Source organism: Elaeis guineensis, chromosome 13 (assembly GCF_000442705.2).
Source record: "Elaeis guineensis isolate ETL-2024a chromosome 13, EG11, whole genome shotgun sequence".
Taxonomy (NCBI): Eukaryota; Viridiplantae; Streptophyta; class Magnoliopsida; order Arecales; family Arecaceae; genus Elaeis; species Elaeis guineensis.
In genome coordinates this window covers 20,924,686-20,944,082 of record NC_026005.2, presented here as the reverse complement: position 1 = coordinate 20,944,082, position 19,397 = coordinate 20,924,686, and the positions used below count along the sequence as shown (strand labels likewise).

General features: G+C 37.2%; 1 protein-coding gene across 7 annotated transcripts in view; it reads left to right on the top strand.

The window, feature by feature from the left end:
• Positions 1–1,258: 1,258 nt before the first annotated feature.
• LOC105056273 (serine/threonine-protein kinase ATM) overlaps positions 1,259–19,397 on the top strand; it is an 88,072-nt gene continuing 69,933 nt past the window's right edge. For all 7 annotated transcript variants that reach the window (XR_003802369.2, XM_029267907.2, XM_019854504.3 and 4 more), the window contains exons 1-12: positions 1,259–1,470; positions 1,581–1,689; positions 1,880–2,023; positions 7,014–7,175; positions 7,278–7,473; positions 7,704–7,860; positions 7,948–8,087; positions 8,171–8,258; positions 8,355–8,458; positions 11,735–11,833; positions 16,371–16,427; positions 16,632–16,713. Coding sequence is in view for 6 of the 7 variants with exons in the window: in XM_029267907.2 (XP_029123740.1) it covers positions 1,402–1,470; positions 1,581–1,689; positions 1,880–2,023; positions 7,014–7,175; positions 7,278–7,473; positions 7,704–7,860; positions 7,948–8,087; positions 8,171–8,258; positions 8,355–8,458; positions 11,735–11,833; positions 16,371–16,427; positions 16,632–16,713 (1,407 nt within the window). In the remaining variant the exon portion in view is untranslated. The remainder of the gene's footprint in view (positions 1,471–1,580; positions 1,690–1,879; positions 2,024–7,013; positions 7,176–7,277; positions 7,474–7,703; positions 7,861–7,947; positions 8,088–8,170; positions 8,259–8,354; positions 8,459–11,734; positions 11,834–16,370; positions 16,428–16,631; positions 16,714–19,397) is intronic.

The following is a 19,397-nucleotide window of genomic DNA, read 5'->3' as shown; positions in this document are numbered from 1 at the left end:
AGTACTCCAATAATCTCAGATACAACCCTAGCAAATAGTAATCTAGTCGGTACTATTCCGACACTACCAATAGCACAACCACTGCTTTAGTACCAAGATGCAGAGGTTCAATCCAGCCATCAATCCTACAAGCATCATTTTGAATGGGGTGGCAGAGCAGCAGGGTGGAGTGGGTGTTAGGAAGGAGATAGAGGGGTGTGATGAAGAACTTTTAAAAACGCCTTTTTGAATGGCGCTTTTGAAAACGCCATTCGCGGAAAGAACGGAGAAGGGAGTTAGCGTCGGTGTCGGTGGAGTCATGGGATGGAGAAGAAGTAGTACGGAAAAGAGCAAGTAAAGTGTGCGACTAATGACCTAAAAGTGCCATTCTAAATGATGTTTCCAGCTTTTTTTTTTATATTGTACGTATGCTGTTGAGGGATTGCTGATTAGACTAAAAAACGTCATTCCAATTAGTATTTTTCACTTTTACATTAGTTTGGTAAATAAGTTTAAACCTGTATTTTGATAAAAAAATTTTAAAAAATATTAGTACGATAAAGTACTCAGCAAATGGGAACATACTTACTAAGTCCTGATGACCAAATCACGCCCAATCAGCAATGTCATCGTTCTCATTCTTTACATGAATTCGAAATCTTATGTGCTGTAGGTACAGCTGTATCTTAAATTGGCAAATGGTTTGCCGCATTTAATTATATATATATATATATATATATATATATATATATATATATATATATATATATATAGAAAGTGATAGAAAAATGAAGTGGTCAAATAGGCTGTCCATGTCAGCAGTAAATTTTCATCCATAAATATCATGTGGATCAAAATCAATTTTTCATATGCTGCATATCAGGACTCTCATCTAACTATTTTTTTAGCATTAAATATAAAAATTATGTCATTAATAAATAATATTAAAATTTATTTATATCTATTTAATTAGATGGTTAAAATCTTTTATTATTGATTTTCAAATTATGAGAAGATATATTTTTACTATTTATTCAAAATATTTATTAATAAATTAATTTTTTATTATATAATCAATGATGTGATTTTATAATCCGCACGCAGCCCGCGAAATGAAAAACTAGCTTACATGAAACATGCTCCGCTTCCATTCCGGGCACGAGACCCGCATCGGTCCGCATGCGCTCCATTCGCCTTCCGAAAGCACCCCTTTGTCCACAACCTCTCCTATAAATCCCCGTCCCTTTGCTCAAACCCTCCTTTCTTCTAAAGCCCTCCACTCCCCGTCTTCCCGCTTCTTCTCCTCCTCCGCCTCCATCCTCTCGAAGCCATCTCTCCTTCCTTCGAACCATATACCCCTCGTTTCCATTGCCCCCATCCTCCTAGAAGGAGAGCGGATGAGAGCTCTGTTGCCCCGGGATCATGGCGACCACGAAAGACGTCCAAGAGATCATCTCTAAGCTCTCCTCCCAGAAGGCCAAGGCCCGCGACGTGAGCTCTCTCGATCCCTTCCCCAAACCCTCAATCTCATGGCTCCTTTTTCTGTCTGGGTTTTTGATTTATTCTTGATTGCAATTTTCTCATTGTTCGATGATTTCCAGGAAGGGATCAAGCTGTTGAATAGCTGGCTGGAGGGCGAGAGATCGATCAGTTTCTGTAGGCTACTCGGTCAGAACACCGTCAGGATCAAGCCCAACGAGATCCCTCATGGTGAGCTGGGGTTTTGTGGTTCTTGATAATAATTGACTGTTTTCTTGGACGAGTCTTGAGAAAGAAGTTGTCCGATCTCGTTTTTATTGTTCCTGCAGCTGGGATTTTCTTGGTCGTAATCCACTGTTTGTTTTGAATGTATCATGGGGAAGAAGGATGCATAATCTTGCTTCTTTTTATTGTTTTGCAGCTGAGACATGGCCTTTTCTTATCACATTGCTGACGAAATGTATTGCATTGGAGATCTCTGCGAGCAAGAAACGTCCACCGAAACTAATACTGGCAAAGACTCTTCGCACTGCCATCCAATGTGCTGAGGATCAGAAGCTATCAGGTCAGTAAAAGATTGAGGTTACATGTGTCTATTTGTTGTTCTGGTCGTGAAACAGTTTTCTTTCGTTATTTGTTGCTAACATTGTTCCAAATCATGAGTTAGTTCCATGAAATACCTTTGTGTCCTCCTCTCACCACCACCACCACCAGCATCCTCTAATGCTGGCTTTCATTTCTGGAGATTGTGTATTGGGAAAAGAATAATGGTAAAATATGTTCCAGAAGGCCAACTTCAATACGAGTGGATTGCTGTATGCATCTTCAAACTTAGTAATATGGATAATTCCATAATCAGGAGCCACTGTAGCTGACATATGTGGATTAATTAGAATAGAATTGTGACGTAGCCTAGGCCACGCTTTGATAGAATAGAGAGAAAGAAGATGTACAAAACAAAGAGAACAACAAAAATAAGAAGAAACTCTCTTTTAGAGTTTTGATTCAATAACAAAAACAATAGACCGACAATATTGGCCAAACGGGCCATATTTATAGAAAAAAAATCCTAACTTAATGCCTAAGCAATCCGAAATAAAATAGAAAAAAAGATTAAGACTTCCAATTCATCCACAATGCTTCGGCCTTTCATTGATTTGTCGAACGATTGAATCTGGTTCCAAAATTAGACTATGACGGCGAAGCAATCAGACTTATAAAGCTCGAAAAGAGCTTTTCGAATTAAAATCTTATAGGCAATTCTGACTTTGAATGAGAGAGTTATGTCCATTTTAGCATGGCGAGATCAAAGCCGGCAGGATCAGGCGCAATCAGCTGATTTTTTGTCCTTTCGGGCTTGATTCATAAAATCAAGGTATTTATCAGCTAAGGCGTCTGTGTCATACTCCTCAAGCTGGAAAGAACTCACCTTCAAGTTCCAAGTCTCCATTATTTTCTTCAAATATGAATAATTCGTCAGAAGGTTGATGTTGGTCTCTTAGTTTGGTTTAGGTAGATCCTCCTCATTCATCAGTGCTAGAGTAATCTTTTGATTGTTCTTCCAGAATGAGTAGGTATGCCAGTGACCGTCATAAGTGATGCTGTGATCATACTGCCAAGATCTTCCCAAAAATAGATGGCATGCATCCATGGCAACGACGTTGCATCAAATTTCGTCGAAGTACTTCTGTCCAATAGAAAATGACACAAAGCAGTGACTATCGACAACCACCTCACTTTCTTTTCGAAAATATGATAGTTTATATGGTTGATGATGCTTTTCAGTGGTTAGGTTCAGCTTAGTGATGGCCTTTCGAGGGATGACGTTCTCGTACCTACCTCCATCGATGATGATCTTGTAGATGTTTTTCTATGGTGCAGCAGATATGGAAGATATTGGTTTGTCTTCAGTCTTTTTCTCTTTCTTTTTGGAAGCAAGCAGGCTTTTAAACAGCTAGAGCCTCTCTTCTATCCCCAAATAGTAGAGAATCATCTTTCTCTTTATCTCCATCATAGGGAGGCACTAGATCCTCATCGGATATTTCATCTTCTTCTATTAGTAGCTGCTTTTCGGGCCGATCAGCAGGCTTCTTACACGTGCTTTGCATGTGTTCGATCTCGCCACAGTTATAGCATTGTAAAGTAGAAGATTCAGCCAGGACTGGCTTAGAGAACCTCGCATCAATAGTGCTACAAACAGAAGGAGTAGAAATTGTATTGCACTGCATGTCCTCCTGATCCTCCAGTGCTTTGTTGCTCTGTAGGGGAGGATCAGACCTGGGCATAGGCCTTCGTCGCTGCTGCTCAGCAACTACAGTATGGTGGTAAGCTTCTTTGACCATCCATAAGGAGTGGAGCCTTAAGGCATCATGGATCTGCTGTCTTAGTCCATCAAGGTATCTCGCGACTATCTGTTCCTCGCTCTTCGTTAGATCGTTTCTAGCGACTAGTTGGTAGAACTCTTTCATGTATTCATCCATGGATCTAGTCCCTTGTCGGAGGTTTTACAGGCGCTGATATAAGGACTGCGTTTAATTGAAGGGCAAGAATTGCTCCTTCAACGTCTTCTTCATCTTTTTTCAGTTCCGGATCTTCGATTTGCCTCTGTATTTTTTGGTCTTCTTTAGCTGTTGCCACCAAGCGGATCCGACGCGTCAATTTCAAGACAACAAGCTTCACCTTCTTCTCATCGGGCACCTCCTTATACTCGAAGATACTTTCGATTTGATTCAGCCAATCGAGAAACATCTTCATTTATAGACTATCGAATACTCAGACAGATCTATCCTGATGGTATCGTACCAGCGGATTGATTGTTCGAACGAATCGCCTTGACCTTAATGCCGGCGGATAGGAATACTCCTGTGGAAAGGGTTCTCGAAATCTGAATCTTCTCCATTAGATTTGCGGTCTTTTGGTTCCGTCTCGGATCTCGCATCCCCATTTTCCAATTGCATAAGACGCGCAGTTAGTTTCGTCATCTGTCTTCTCAAATCTTTCCATTCTATCATTAGATCCCACTTTCGCTGTGTGATTTCTTCAGGAGCCGCCACTGGTTGGGTTGTAGTTTGGTTTTGCTTGCGGCCACCAGTACCGTTGTGGTTCTAATAATGTGGAGGGCACCAATAGTCCCACATCAGTTGTGAGTCAAGGGGAACTCGCGTTTATAAGGAGGAAAAAATCCTTCCCACGTGAGGCATCTTTTAAAGGGCAAAACCGTGAGGTCCATGGGCCAGAGCGGATAATACCTCACGTGACGAGCCAAGCCCTTGTCCGCAATAATAGCGTTCCAGGAAGGGGTTGAGGTCCACTTTGATTCCCTGGAGTTGAGGTCCGCCTCGGCTGACTGTGGAGCTTCTCAGACTGTACACATTGGAGTCCTCCTTGACTGGGGGCCTCTATTGTGGTTCTAATAATGTGGAGGGCACCAATAGTCCCACATTGATTGTGAGTCAAGGGGGACTCGCACTTATAAGGAAGAAAAAATCCTTCCCACGTGAGGCGCTTTTTAAAGGACAAAACCGTGAGGCCCATGGACCAGAGTGGACAATATCTCACGTGACGGGCCGAGCTTTTGTCCGCAACAAGTACCATGCACCATCTCGATTGTAGGGAAGAATTCCGCTGAAGGATCGGTTGGGCTTTGATAGCAATTGATGCAGCCTAAGCCATGCTTTAATGGAAAAGAGAGAAGGAAGACGTACGAAACAAAGAGAACAGCAAAAGTAAGAAGAAACTTTCTTCTAGAGTTTTGATTCAATAACAAAAAAAATAGATTGACTACAATGTTGGTTAAAAGGGTCGTATTTATAGAAGAAAAATCCTAACTTAATACCTAAGCAACTTGAGACAAAATAAGAAAAAGATTAAGACTTTCTGTCCGTCTAGGATCCTTGGGGCTCCCGTTGACCTGTTAAACGATTGAATTTGGTCCTAAAACTGAGCTGTGACGGCGAAGCGGTCAGACTCATAGAGCACGGAAAGAGTTTTCCGAATTAGGGTCTTACAGGCGATTCTGACTCCGGATGAGAGAGTTATGTCGTTTTAGCGAGGCGGAGTTAAAACCGGCCGGATTAGATGCAATCAGCCCGATTTCTTGTCTTTTCGGATCCGGTCCATCAAATTAAGGTATTTACTAGCTAAGGCGTCTACATCAAATTGTCAGTATATCTCAAAAAAGGTACTTTAGACTTACAGGGGTTGCTTCTTTGTGACATAAGCCATAAGCTAGTCACTTGTTCTTCTCTTCCAATTTTAGTAGGAGATTCTATTCCTCTTAAAGCCAATGTACATTGTAGGCAGTTTTGAAAGGAAATTCCATTATAAAGGTTCTTATGACATGCAGTGATCGGTACCTGATGGTCACCGCAACTACAATCTCAAAGGATTGTTGAATGACCACTATAACCACCATGTTAGAAGACACCAGGTTATCATTGCCCAAATACTTGACAAAGGCCCACTGGAACCACCATGTCAGAAGACACAAGGGGATCATTAACCAATGGATTGACAAGTGACCCCCTCAATCACCATCTTAATCGTTGTAGTGGGTCTCTGTCATACCATTTGTTACTTGAAAAGGAAGCTTGTTTAAGCTAGGAATCAAAAAATGAAGGATGCAATGTATTACCTCATCAAGGAAAGGACCTGAATTTTTCATACAGTATATAAGAGAGATGGAAAGAGTACCGTAAGACAGAATAAACATCCAAAGTCTGTAATTTTATGCACCACGTAATGTGATGTACAATCTAATGCTCCATTCTCTCAAACTTATGGCAGATAATGTATTAAATAAAATGTTTGAGTGGCGCAAAACATTGTGAATAAGTCAATAGGCTGATAATTATATGCCACACAAGGCAAGATGATAATTCTCGCAGTGTGATGATGAAGAATGATGTGATGAGGTGTCTTCATGTACTTAGTATGCCTATGGAAAACTGAAGTGTTGGCAATGTAGAAAATTGTGGATTTCTTTGACAAAAAAGAGGCAGTTTTTTGATGGTTAGGCTTGAAGACTGAATTAGGTGTCATACATCTCGGTCATACTGTGTGGTGTCTGCTCTGTGAGCTGGATAACATGGTTCTAAATAATTCAATAAGGACTGCCACACGCTTTTCTTTATTCTAATGAGCTCTGGCATGACAGAACATCATTCTGCGTCATGTTAATCTCCAACTGTTGTGAGTGTGTCATGTGATAGTCTAAACTATGGGCCCAATAGTGAGTGATAGACAATGTTCCGTTGCCTTCAGGGAGATGAAGAATCCTCAAGGTGATATTGCCCGTTGTCTGTAATAAATTTCCGACGTAATTGTTAGGCTTTATCAATATGAATCTTGGTTTGGACTGAAAGTAAGCAGCAGGTATTGATACACCTGCGATGAACCTTATGGTTCTCAATTTTCATGTCTTTAAATTGCATCAAAATTTTGTCTGGTTTGGGCCAAACGTAAGCGGTAGACAGTGATGATGGACCTTAATTTTTCAGAGCTGCAATTTTCTTTTGGTTCTTGATATTCATGTTTTTAAAATCAAAATTTTGCAGGGCAAAAACTCCTCCTGTTTTCTGTTGTTAAGCTTCTATTTAATCACATTTGGGATGTTATAAAAGATGCTTCTAGCTTTCAGTCAGAATACAGCAGCATCCTACGGCATCTTCTAACTGTTAAAGATTACCGCTATCAAATGAGGAAGCCAGTTTATTGCAGTGAGTTTGTCTTTTAGATTCATTTTCATTTGTCTCTCTGATTGATATGTTCTGTATGCCATTTACCTGATGCTACTAATGTGTTTATTCTTCTGCAAGCAGGTCTAGTGGGTCTATACATAAATAAGGTAGAACTGTCCATCGACATGAAATCTAATAGTCATTCCAGCTCCAAAGAGGAAGCCTTCCGCTATATCTTGTCTCTTCACGCCCTACTGGAAAATCCACCTGGTGATTTTCCGGATGACATCAGGGAGGATCTTGTTAAGGGGTTTATTAGAATTTTTTCACAGATTAGGTAAGCATTGTGTGGTTGGATTTACGAGGCTTGCATATGATCTTGTTACATTCACCTAAGCTGCATCATTTATGAAGACTTTCCTGTAAAGAGGAGATGGCTTTCAAGAGTTGTATACTTATATTTATTGTTTCTGTGCTTTCATATGAGTAAGGTTATTGTAGCTTGATAAAGGGTTAGAAAAAAGATTGCAAAGTATATAATGCCTTTCATTTATGGAACTTTGCCAGGGATGAGGGGAAGTTCTCACGCAAGCTAATGGAATGCATCAATACCTACTTGCTAAAAGATGGCCCAAATCTTGGATATCAAGCCATGGAAATTCATTCTGCTGTACAACAGTTTATGTTTCGTCATTGGCTTACTACTCATGATCGAGGATTAAAGGTTCCTGTTGTGGATAATCTATTTTATTTTAGTCCAAACTATAATGAGATATTCATCTATTCATGATTTTTTTTTTTTCAATTGTAGAACTCATTCGTTCTCTATGCAAGAGTACAACTAAAGCTCAGCAGGACTATGTCAGAACGAAGTCCACTTATGGAACAACTTCTTGATGTTATTATCAAGGAATTAGACCAAAGCACTAATACTGGTACTGGTTTCCTGTGGTGAGTCTTAGTTTCATCTTGATGAATGATCTTGAAACCTTTTAGGCTGTATATGTATTGGCTGATATTTCATTGATATCTAGGAGTGATATGTCTAGAGATGATAAGGTTGGAACTCTTGGAGGCACTCAACAAGGCTTGATGGAGCTTGCTGCTACAGTTTTTTATCAGGTCTTGACTTAAGATGCGTAGTGTGTGCAGTTCTTCTGAATTTGTTGGTCAATCATATCAGTGTATTTGCTCCGTGCTAAAGAGATTATAATTCAGGCTTGTAAAAAGACAACAAAGACATCATATCAGGAGAAGCGGCTGAAAATGGAGCATCCTGCTTCTCGCATTAAGGATGGAATCATGAAAGGCTTATGGCTTTGGTGAGAAACTGATGTTGGATCTTATATAACTTCTCTATTGAAAATCGTTACTTGATATATAATGATATTTTAAGTTCTGTTACTGTGAGTGCCATGAAAAGCTAAAAGGTTTCCTTGATGTATGGTATGATTAGTCATTAAGATACCAGTATTTGCTCATCAACAATTGTCAGATGCATTGGATGCTGCAAGGATCTAAACTTATATGTATTTGTTTACAGATTGTAAGATATGAATGTAAATTTGGACCAACAACACTAAAAATTGCGACATCAAATACTAAATCGAATCCACCAATTATATTTAATTTTCCATGTAAAATATGAAGGAAATATTATGCAAACTTTATTTTAATTGATACAGTATGGATTGTTTGATTGGAATCCTATTACTACTAGTACTATGTGTGTTAGTTGTTTCAACATGAACCATTTGATTGGAGTCTAATATTATACAGTATGGATTGTTTCATTGGAATCCTATTACTACTATGTGTGTTAGTTGTTTCAATATGAACCATTTGATTGGAGTCTAATATTATGTGTGGGCTCTTCTGAGAAAGTCAGAAGAGATATGGGACTTTGGACACTGAAAATTGGTCTTCATAAGTATTATTTTGTATTAAATTTCTCTTTAATTTATTAGGTGATTTTTATTTCTGTTGTTGCTTCAACATGACAACAAATACATAAAGAATCACAGTTGATAAATTATCTAATGAAAAAATATAAAAGCAAAAGTATGACAACAAAAAATATCATTAGGTTTTTGATTAAGATAAAAAAGAGTGGACAATATTATGTGAACATAATTTTAAGATCTCAGAATAAGTAATCTAAGTACATCTTTTGCATGTTAGTAAATGAAAATGTGAATAAAGGTTTAGCGAAAAAAATGACTGGATAATAGAATACTAACATTACTGAGAATTAAAAAATTTTAGATTCTGCAAAAAGCCAAGTAACAAGGCGGTTCTTGTATTGCAGTTTATGCATCCCTCTGTATAAAGTTCTTGTGTGCTCCTTGAGATTGTTTTGAATGTGTAGCTGGATTCACTTTGCCACCCTTTTATTGTCGGATCCTGATTTTGTTCTTAAACAAACATATGTTGGATTATATTCAGACTAGATATAGATCATGACCTGATCTGACTCATTGCCAGTTGTATCGGTTTGATTTTGTGTGCAAATAACATTCAAAAATCTAAAGGAATTTCATTCCATTGTCTTTGTTGATGCCAGCAAAAATATATTAAGCATAGCAAGATGTTATTTAAATTAATATGTATTTATGTTATATACTTGTGACACTGATTCTTTTTGAATTCTATAAGGAGTCTCTATTAAAATTATAACTTATAGCAGAAAACTCTGATTTCGTCCTCTGAAAGTAGAACAAATCAGAACAGAGAAGTGTTGAACTTGGCAAAAGTGAAATACTTGTGAGTTGTGGTGTTGTGGTACTGGGTCGTGTGCTGGTTCAAGATATTGTTTGTCTGCTTTTTTTGGGTGTTGATTGAAGTTGCCAGTGGCTTGAGGCATAGTGTCTGGGGGAGGAGCAAGGGAGGAAGGAAGGGAGATGATGGTTAGGCAAAATGATACTGTGTCTCAAGAGTTGACTCCCCGGGCTTGTCCCGTGGGTCAATGGTTAAGACCTGAGAGAGCTTCTAGAATTGGGGCTTTGCTTTTGTGCATATACTGGTTAAACCATTTCAGTTGCTAGATGTCTATATGAAGGTTGAGGTAGATTTTTCTTTATGACAAATATTAACATTTGATAAGTGAATAAACATTTCAACTGCAATACTCATGTCGAATGACTTGGGTTGATTTTTCCTATAAAAAATATTTAATAAGTGCGTTTAAACAATACATAGTTCTTATTAAATAACAGTTAATTTAAAATCTATAAAAAAATGTATGTTCTGATATTGAGGTTTATGGTCCAAATATATGCTAATTTGGCAATTCAAGCTCTGCTTGTTTTCTAATTGAGTCTCATTGAGTTGCTAATATAAATACATACCGGTCACAAAAGGCTTGCATAATTAAGAAGCCTAGCTATTGTGTTAGTTGTAGGGGTGTAAGTGGATTGGAGAAAATCCAAAATCCAAACCAATCCAAATCGAACTAGAGGATTGGATCGGATTTTTGGACTTTGGTTTTGAATTTGGAGTCAATTTTTAAAAATTTTGGACTTTGGACTTGGATTTGGATTTAATGTTATAAAATCCAAATCCAATCCAAAGTCCAAACTGTGGGTCCAAACCAAATCTAATCCATTCTTCTAGTTTGGACTTTTGGATTTACATATATGTGTGTGTAGTTTGGACTTTTGGATTTACATATATATATATATATGTGAGTGTGTGTGTGTATTTCAAGTTTAGTTTTTTTTAAATGTTATGAAACTTATTATATTTTGGCGATGTAGTTTTTCTTGAAAATCTAGAACTTATATTTTTGACATGATGCTATTATAGCATGACTTGTTGAGACCTTTGGTATTGAAATTTTTATTTTTTATTTCTTATGCATTGCTATTATAATATTATTTGTTAGATGTAGGACGATATTGTAGAGTACCTATAAGTAGTATTTGTTTCGAATTCATATAACTTGTTTTTGAATTATGATCCAAATTGTAGTCTAATGTATGTAAAGGTCCAAAAATTCAGTCCAATCCAATCCAAACTTTTTGGATTGGATTGGATTGGACTAGTAGAGTATTTGGTTCGGTTTTGAAGCCAAGTTTCCAAGTCCAAAATATTTTGGATTGGAGTTGGATTTAGGTATAATCCAATTCAATCTGGTCCATTTACACCCCTAGTTAGTTGGACCTTATCATATGTCTAGGTATAAAGGTATATGTGACTTAAAATATATACACGGTTTGTGCACTCTGGGCATTTGCCATATACCCTGATTCTATGTGATAGAAATTGTATAAAGTATAAATTTTATACTTTTTTTCAAGCTCTTTTTTTCTTGTATTTGTTATAACTGCTCTTGCATTTTTTTTAATTAATTGGGTTGTTAAATAGTCGACTTAGTCCATAAAGTAGCATAGCTTCCTACTATGTTTTTGATTTGTGCAAGGTCTTATATCACTGCAAATTTTCTTGATAAGTGGATTTGCTTAGTGAAGTAACAATAATCAACACTTTTATTTTGATACAAATATATACAGTTTGGCATGGACTTGAGCATGTGTTTCCTGTGCATGTCTATGTCTTGTATCTGTATTAAGTCCTTTAAATTCCCTTCTTTGCTGCAGGAATGGTGCCTTTTCTTTTCTTATTCATAACTATGGGATTCGTGTAGACAAGTCTCTCTTAATTTATTGGTTTGAAGCCATGCGTGAAAGTTTAAGAAGGTATTTTGATATTTGAAGGGATTTAATTAACTTTAGTGCTTGAGTATTTTCACATTCATCGTATTGGCCTATTCTTTTGCTAGCGAAGTTGTTAAAATTGACGAGCATTATTAATTGAAAGGATACTTGCACATCTAGATAATTTTAAGGAATATAAATATGAGATGGCAACAAAGGTTGGTGCTTTCAAGGAACCATGCCAATGAAGCAACATTTTCTAAATATTAACCATTTCAAAAAATATGAAATAGTGGGATACACCATTTACATGCTGCTGCAGATTTATCTGAATTTACTTATTGATAGGACTTATGAGATAATTGATCAGAAGTTATTATATGAAGAATACGAGGCGTATGGTTTCTAGACATGGTGTTTATCAGCAAGTTGCACAACTACTTGTGGTGAGATTGGTGGCTTTTTGGTTATGGTGTTTGCACATATAGAGCTGGCCTTAAGGCCTGATTAACTGCTCTTGTTGCAATTTATTTTTGAGCTTTGGTGACACAGGAGGCATCCAAGTCTCTTAATCTGGTGGTTGTGGGTTCGAGCCTTTGGTTGGACGCCAAATATTTAGCGATTACATTCAGTTAGGATGAACTTTACTATGGTGAACTTTCCTTTCTGTTATTTTAATAGGTAACTTTCCTTTTTGTTATTTTAGTTAGAGTTATAATAAGATTGGGTGATCCTATATACAAAGGGGGAAGAAAAGGAAAGGATTCTTATTCTACTACTTATATATAACCCCTAGGGTTCCTACGTGGGGTGTTAATGGAGTCATTGAACTAGTGACTAATTTCTTTGGAATTATTTCCTTGTTTCTCTCCACAATGTGTGTGTGTGTTTCCCTTGGTGGACTTCTAGGATTTGTGAGTAGGCATATGAGAGTTGTATCTGTAGAATGGCCGTCCAAGGTAGGGGTGCAAATGGTTGGATCGGACCATGTTGTGAATGACCCTGACTTGACTCGGTTTCTTATTTGGGTCGTGATGTTGGACTTTGATCCAACCCAATAGAAGATTAGATCGGCCCGGGTCAGGTCTATGGCTAAAATTTTTGACCCAATTGGTCATTCTGGCTCAGTTGAGTCCATCCATAATCCCGTTCCAACCTGAAAAAATTCAGGTCCAGGTCACACATGTTCTAAAGTGAAAGAGTTAAATTTGGAAAAAAAGGAATTCCTAGCTTTACGATAAGATATGAATGTCTCTTTGGAAGCATGTTATAACACATTTAGCATGATAATTCTTTTCCAACAAGGCTTAGAAAATAATTGAAAAGAGTTCCAAAAGTTGGGCATTCCTTATGGATTATATGAATTATTATGTTTAAAGATATCAAATAGATTGAAATAGAGCATGGATAAAATGCCAAGTCAGTCACTATCAATCTATAATATAAAAGTCAAGCTTCCCATCCAAGGATATCACTCAGCTATTGAGTTTGCCACAATACCCCTACATCATGCGAATAAAATCAGATCAAGAAGCTTGGATTGAAGCTTCAACGATGTTAAGAGTAGCGTAGAATTCAAATATCATCAGGGTTCCAATCATGACTTTAATAGAGAGCTCTTTGGTGATGAATGTGAGCATTTTGATGAAGAATCTTTTCTACAATAAAAGTGAGTCCTTGTACAGTAAGAAGAAATTCATTGCTAATGCAAATGAAGACCACTTTGCAACCCTCACGACCTCGGCATCAAAGTACATTCTCAACTTTGAGGGTTGAATGCAACCCAATGAGTTCTTAGGTTGGTTTCACACCATCGAATGAGTTTTCGAGCTTAGCGAAGTTCTCAACAATTGATGCATCAAGCTCAAGAAGTATGCATCAATCTAGTGGAAAAATCACAAGCCATGACTTGAGCATGAAGGATGTGACCGGGTTAGGATGTGGGACAAGATGCATCATGAGCTGATGTGTGTTCCCCCTTGGAGATATGTCAAGATAAATTTCTTAAGCTCCACAATCTTGCGCTAGTGCGACATGACCGTAGAAGAGTACATGATGAAAATTACTTATAACATGGGACATCAAAGAGCTTGAAGAGCAGACTATAGCACGATATCTTGGTGGACCAAAGCTTGATGTTAAGCAAGTTGTGTAGTACTTGCAAATACCCCCCTAGGTTTCCTACCTAGGGTGTCGTCAATTGAGTCATTGAACTAGTGAATAATTTTCTTGGAATTATTTCCTTTTTTCTCACTATTCTCTTTCCTTTAGTGGATTTTTAGGGTTTGTGAGTGGGCTTGTAAGAGCTATATCCTTGGAATGGTTGTCCAAGTTGGTAATTCAGCGTTGGAAGAGAGAGACCTATAGCTCCTCCTCCCACAACCACTAGCCTCGGATTCAACCAGTTTATGGATTCATCTCTACTAGGGCTGAGCAAATAACCGAAATCCGAAGAAACCCACCCAATTCAACCCGCATGAAACTGAACCCGTATGAAACCGAACTTGAATTGGGTTGTGATTTGTAAAAAAATCGGTTAATTGTGGTCGGGTTCGGTGTTTGCATTTTTAACCCGTATGAAACCAAACCCGACCAACCGATATACTATTTTCAATACTTAGGCTATATGGAGAATTGGAAATTGGCTATTATGACATGTTATGTACTAACTTATGGATGTTATGAAATTATTATATCTTAGTTTTTATATGAATTGAATGGTGTATTGGTTTGTAATGTTTAAAATCAACATTGGATCAACATTGAAGTCCAAACCGATACAACCCATCTAAACCCACGACAAATCGTTAACTTTGGTTCAAATGGTTTATATATGATAAATGGTCAGCAGTGGGTTGGATTTTTTTCAACCTGATTGGGTTCGGTCGGATCAAATTTTTCTCTCAACCTGACCCAACTTGACCTGTGCTCAGCCCTAATCTCTACCATTGTTTATGCTCCGCCATCTCATGTTGTATGTGCTGTCGTGGGATTTTTTGCCTTGCCACAATTGGTTCTGTTGACATCCTCTGCATTCTTCCATTTTCAGACCGACTTCAAAACAATACCTTTCCAATGTAGTTTGATATGATTTACTAGTCCCACCCCAGCGTCCCAACTGAACACAAAAGACACAATGTCTCCACATCTCTACCATGCTTGAAATTAACAGTTGTAACATGGCAGCAAACCTTTGATCATATAAAAATGAATTAGCTAGGAGTGGATAATGAATTAGCTGGTGGTGGGTAAGATGAAAATTGGTGGTGGCATTAATTTGGAGCAGCTCATGTTTCTACGAAGGGTCTGAAAAAGTGATGTTGGAGTGTTTAGGAAGCATGTGCCACTCGTTGCACGGATTGCATGTCCTGTTTGCATAGGTCTAGGAACCCAATGTGAGCTTTTTCTCATGATGAAAGTTTGATGTTAGTTAATTTTAGGAATTTTGATTTTTATGAACTTTCTTTTTGAGAACTATTGATATTATTAGGAAAATAGTTTGGGTTCTTCGAGTTAGAATAGGACTTGAAATTTCATATTGGAAAGTTGAAAAAAAGTCCTTTTTTACTATTCATGAATACCCCCATTGGGGTTCTTTCTAGTCATCCTTAAGATCCTTGCATTATTGATTAGTGAAAGTTCTCACACGGGTTTTATCGTTCTCTCTCTCTTTTCTCTTTTGGTGGACTTCTAGAGCTTGCGAGTGAGCTTGTGTGAGCTGTATCCTTGGAGTGGCTAGCCAAGGTGGTGTTTTTAGTCTTGGAAGAGAGAGATCCATCTTTGCTCCTCTTCCAACTACCATCTGCCCATTTTAACACCTTTCCTTGTATGAGCCATAGTGGGGTTTCTACCTCGCCGCAATCGGTTATGTCGACATATCCTTCCTCCGTCGTGTTTTCAGCCCAAATTCAACACCTCCCCAGTATCAAAAACTAAGCAGCAAGATGAAGAAGATGATCTAGAAGGATCGAAACTATAAATTCTACTATGATTTCTACTATTGTCTATCACTCATATGATGTAATTGATTCTTTCGATCTTCTTGTCAATAACTTTTGATTTTATTTTAAAATCCTGTTAGAAGCACATTGATCTGTTCAAGGAAGTTCCTTGTAATGTTATTTTTATCACTCTTGCAGCTCCAAATTTATGGCACTGTCATTACAAATGCAGCTTTACCAATTTTATGAAGTATATACACTATTTGTGCTTCCTTTCATATTGCCCTGGAACAAGGCTTTATGTATATTATGTTTATACATTAAGTGCCGTATTCAGTCAGATGATAATCAAATGTGTAAAAACTGAAACCTATTGACATGCAAAAAGTCTTCAAAGATAAACTTTCAGATGGCTTTGTGATTAAGAAAAGTCAGTTTCTGAATGCTATGATAACATGATTGACTCTTCAAGCTGCTTTTTTAATTGTAATTATATTTGCAGGTATCTGCTTATCTAGCAGCTGAGCATGAGGATTGATTTCATGTTCTTCATATATATGAAGATGCTGTAATCAGGAAAAAATTTCATTTTATAAAGCTAGAACCATGAATTCTTTCTTTCTTTCGTTTCTTTTCAGGATTTTGGATAGCTCAAGCGCTTTGCATTCGTACGATTCTCTTCTTTGGCTTTTGCGGTATGGTGTTTCATCTTGTCAATATGTATTGCATTTCAATGCTGTCTACTAAATAATGGTGATATTTTCCATATGTTGCAGTATTGAACTACAAGTTCTGCCTTTTTCTTCTTTATTATGTTATTACTGTTTGTACTCTAATTATTCGGTTTGATGGTAAATCATATATCTGTTAAACTTATTTTTTTCCATGCAATTTTGAAGGGCTTTACAAGAATTGTTTTATGTGCTTCCACTTTGCCCTCTGAAGAAGCCTTCACATTGTTCATCTTTCACTTCAAATGAGGTACTTCTCCTTGTGACAAATTCTAAGTTATCATTCTTACTTTCTTAGTCTATGTAAGGTCATTCGTATGCATTCATTCTATATGCATATTTGCTTTTCCTTCTTATTGTGCAATAGAAAACGCTAAATATTTGGCTATCTTATATATTATATCAGTGGATAATATAAGCTGTTTGCTAAAAATTTTATTTGAAATAATACTTTGGAAATTTATTGGGAAACCTCTTTTATCTTTTCCTGGTATTAGAAACCCTCTCATTTTTGTTGATAGCCAATTGATCCACTTATGATGTTTTTTCGTCCCTAAGAAGCAAAGATTAAATATGGTTAGGATAATGTACTTATTGATAGTGGCTTGATTATGTTATTTTTGCCTAGAATGTCCTTCAACTACGATGACTACATCATCAAATCTTTAAATTCAAGTTATGCATGCTTCCAAATTGTCCTCAAATCCTGATTCAAGCTTGCATCCCAGTATAAACTTTCAGGAGAGGGTGATGAAATGGGACTAAATCATGGATGCCTTTTATGCAGAGGGCTTCAGGAGGTAAGTCAGCTGAGTGTTTGAGAGGGTGGAAGAGCAAAAGATGAAAAGGAGTTTGCATGATAAGGGGTTGACATGAAGGAGAGACAGAGGAAGTGAAGGGGTAGAATGCTGTGATGAAATCCTAGAACATGGAGAGGGTTTGGAGGTTTCACAATAAAGAGGAAGGTGAGGTCATGGTAGAAGATGGTCAACTACTTCTTTAACTTAAAGCTTTAGCAATAGTGGTTGAAGTGAGTAGGGGAGTTGTCTTGGTGACTGCTGGTATATGTCAATGCAAGGGTCAGTGTGGAGGTTTCTAAATTTCACCAGGAGACAAGACTTGATCAGTTTTAAAGTTGTGATCATAAGTCATGAGTCAAAAATTTTGTGTGTGCAAGATATTCATGTCCTTTTTTTTTTTTCTATTTTTTGTTTTTCAAAAATAAAATCCTCTATATTAGACTAATTTTGCAAGTTTTTGAAGATTTGGAAGTATTATAAAGTTGTATTCTGAAGCAATTTAAAGGAAAAGTAAATTATCAACTTAGTATTCTAGAGTTCATATCTATTAGATATTTGAGTTGTAATTTAGATTGCCATCAACTAACGAAGTGGTATTACATTTTAGATTTCATTTTAGCATTTTATTTTATTTTTTTTAATAACTGTTTTCATTCTTTAATGCCGGATCATTGAAAGTCTACTTAGACGATGCAAAAAAATATAATCACCCCTAATCATTTCTAATTATGTGAGATCTTCCATGGTTCACCTCTATTGGGGGTACCTTACCATGCTCGTAAGGTACCAAGGTTCAGTATGATTGTAGGGACCGAATCTCCTAGTACCGGTGATTGTAGGGACCGAATCTCCTAGTACTGGTGGAACCTACAGGTTTTGCCCATTTTTATGTTGTATTGACTGGTATCACCACCTAGCATACCAGTAAAGTATTAGTAAGGTATCAAGATTCAGTACAACATAGTGGTTGAATTGACTTGTACTAGGTGGAACCTCTTGGTTTTGTGTTGTACCTATCTGTACCACCTAGTTTTCAGCCTAGTGTCTGTATGGGAGTTGTAATGTACCATACTAGCTGTTCCATACCTTGTTGATGAGGTATGGGTACAGGACTTGGCACTTCATGCTGGTACAAAAAATCCTAATTTTTTTAGTTCTGAGTAATATGTTTCGGATTTTATTGTAATTGTCACTTAAAGTGATGATATCTAGAGTTGAAACCAATGGAATTCTTGATTCAAACACTTGTAAGGCATGATCAAATCCAATGCAAGTTTATGATCCTTGATGAGAAAATTGGTGTAAGTAGTGATGCAGGAACAGGGCTAGCATTGCAAAGTAAGGTTCATAGTATCAATAGGTACTAGATTGGTGTAATGTTGATACATTCCAGTTCTTGGTACTGATACTTGGTATAGGGGGCATGCGGAGTGTCTATTCACCATTGGCACAAGTCTATATGCTCAGTACGGGCTGATATAAAAAAATGATGAGCCCCATGAACTGAGGTGAAGGGGAATGCAATTGGCAGTGGATCAAGTAACATCATCGAGGTAGATGATTATAAGGAGGGCCATGGTGGGGAAGGAGGAATAATTGGCAGGGATAGCTTGGAAAGTGGTATAGATGGATGAGAAATGATGGGGATGGGTACAATTGGGTAATTATAAGTTGAGGTTTAATTTCAATGGAAGCAGACGATTTTCCAAATGAATTGACTAATTTAATAGAATGCTGTTAGATACAAAACATGTTCTTTGGTGACACTGTTGAAAAAAAATCACCTATGAAAACTGAGGTTGTTTCATTTCCAAGGAAAATCATGGTTTTTTGTTTTAGTATTAGGAATGAACGTTGTTTTACTTTAAACCCTTAAGTTTAAATTTATACATGATATTTGGTCCAGAACTTTTGGACACTAGATTTGAAATAAAAACTTGATGCACTTGAATCTTAACCACGAAGACAAGTAAGACTGATGTATAAATGTCTAACCATGTTCCCTTTGGTGGACTGATGGTTCCAAGCCTGGATGGAAAAAGTTGAGAGTTGACACTAGGTTGACATCTGGTCTAATCGTAAAAGCATGCCTAATAATGAATTCAATCCAAATTTAGTATTTTTGAATGCTTGG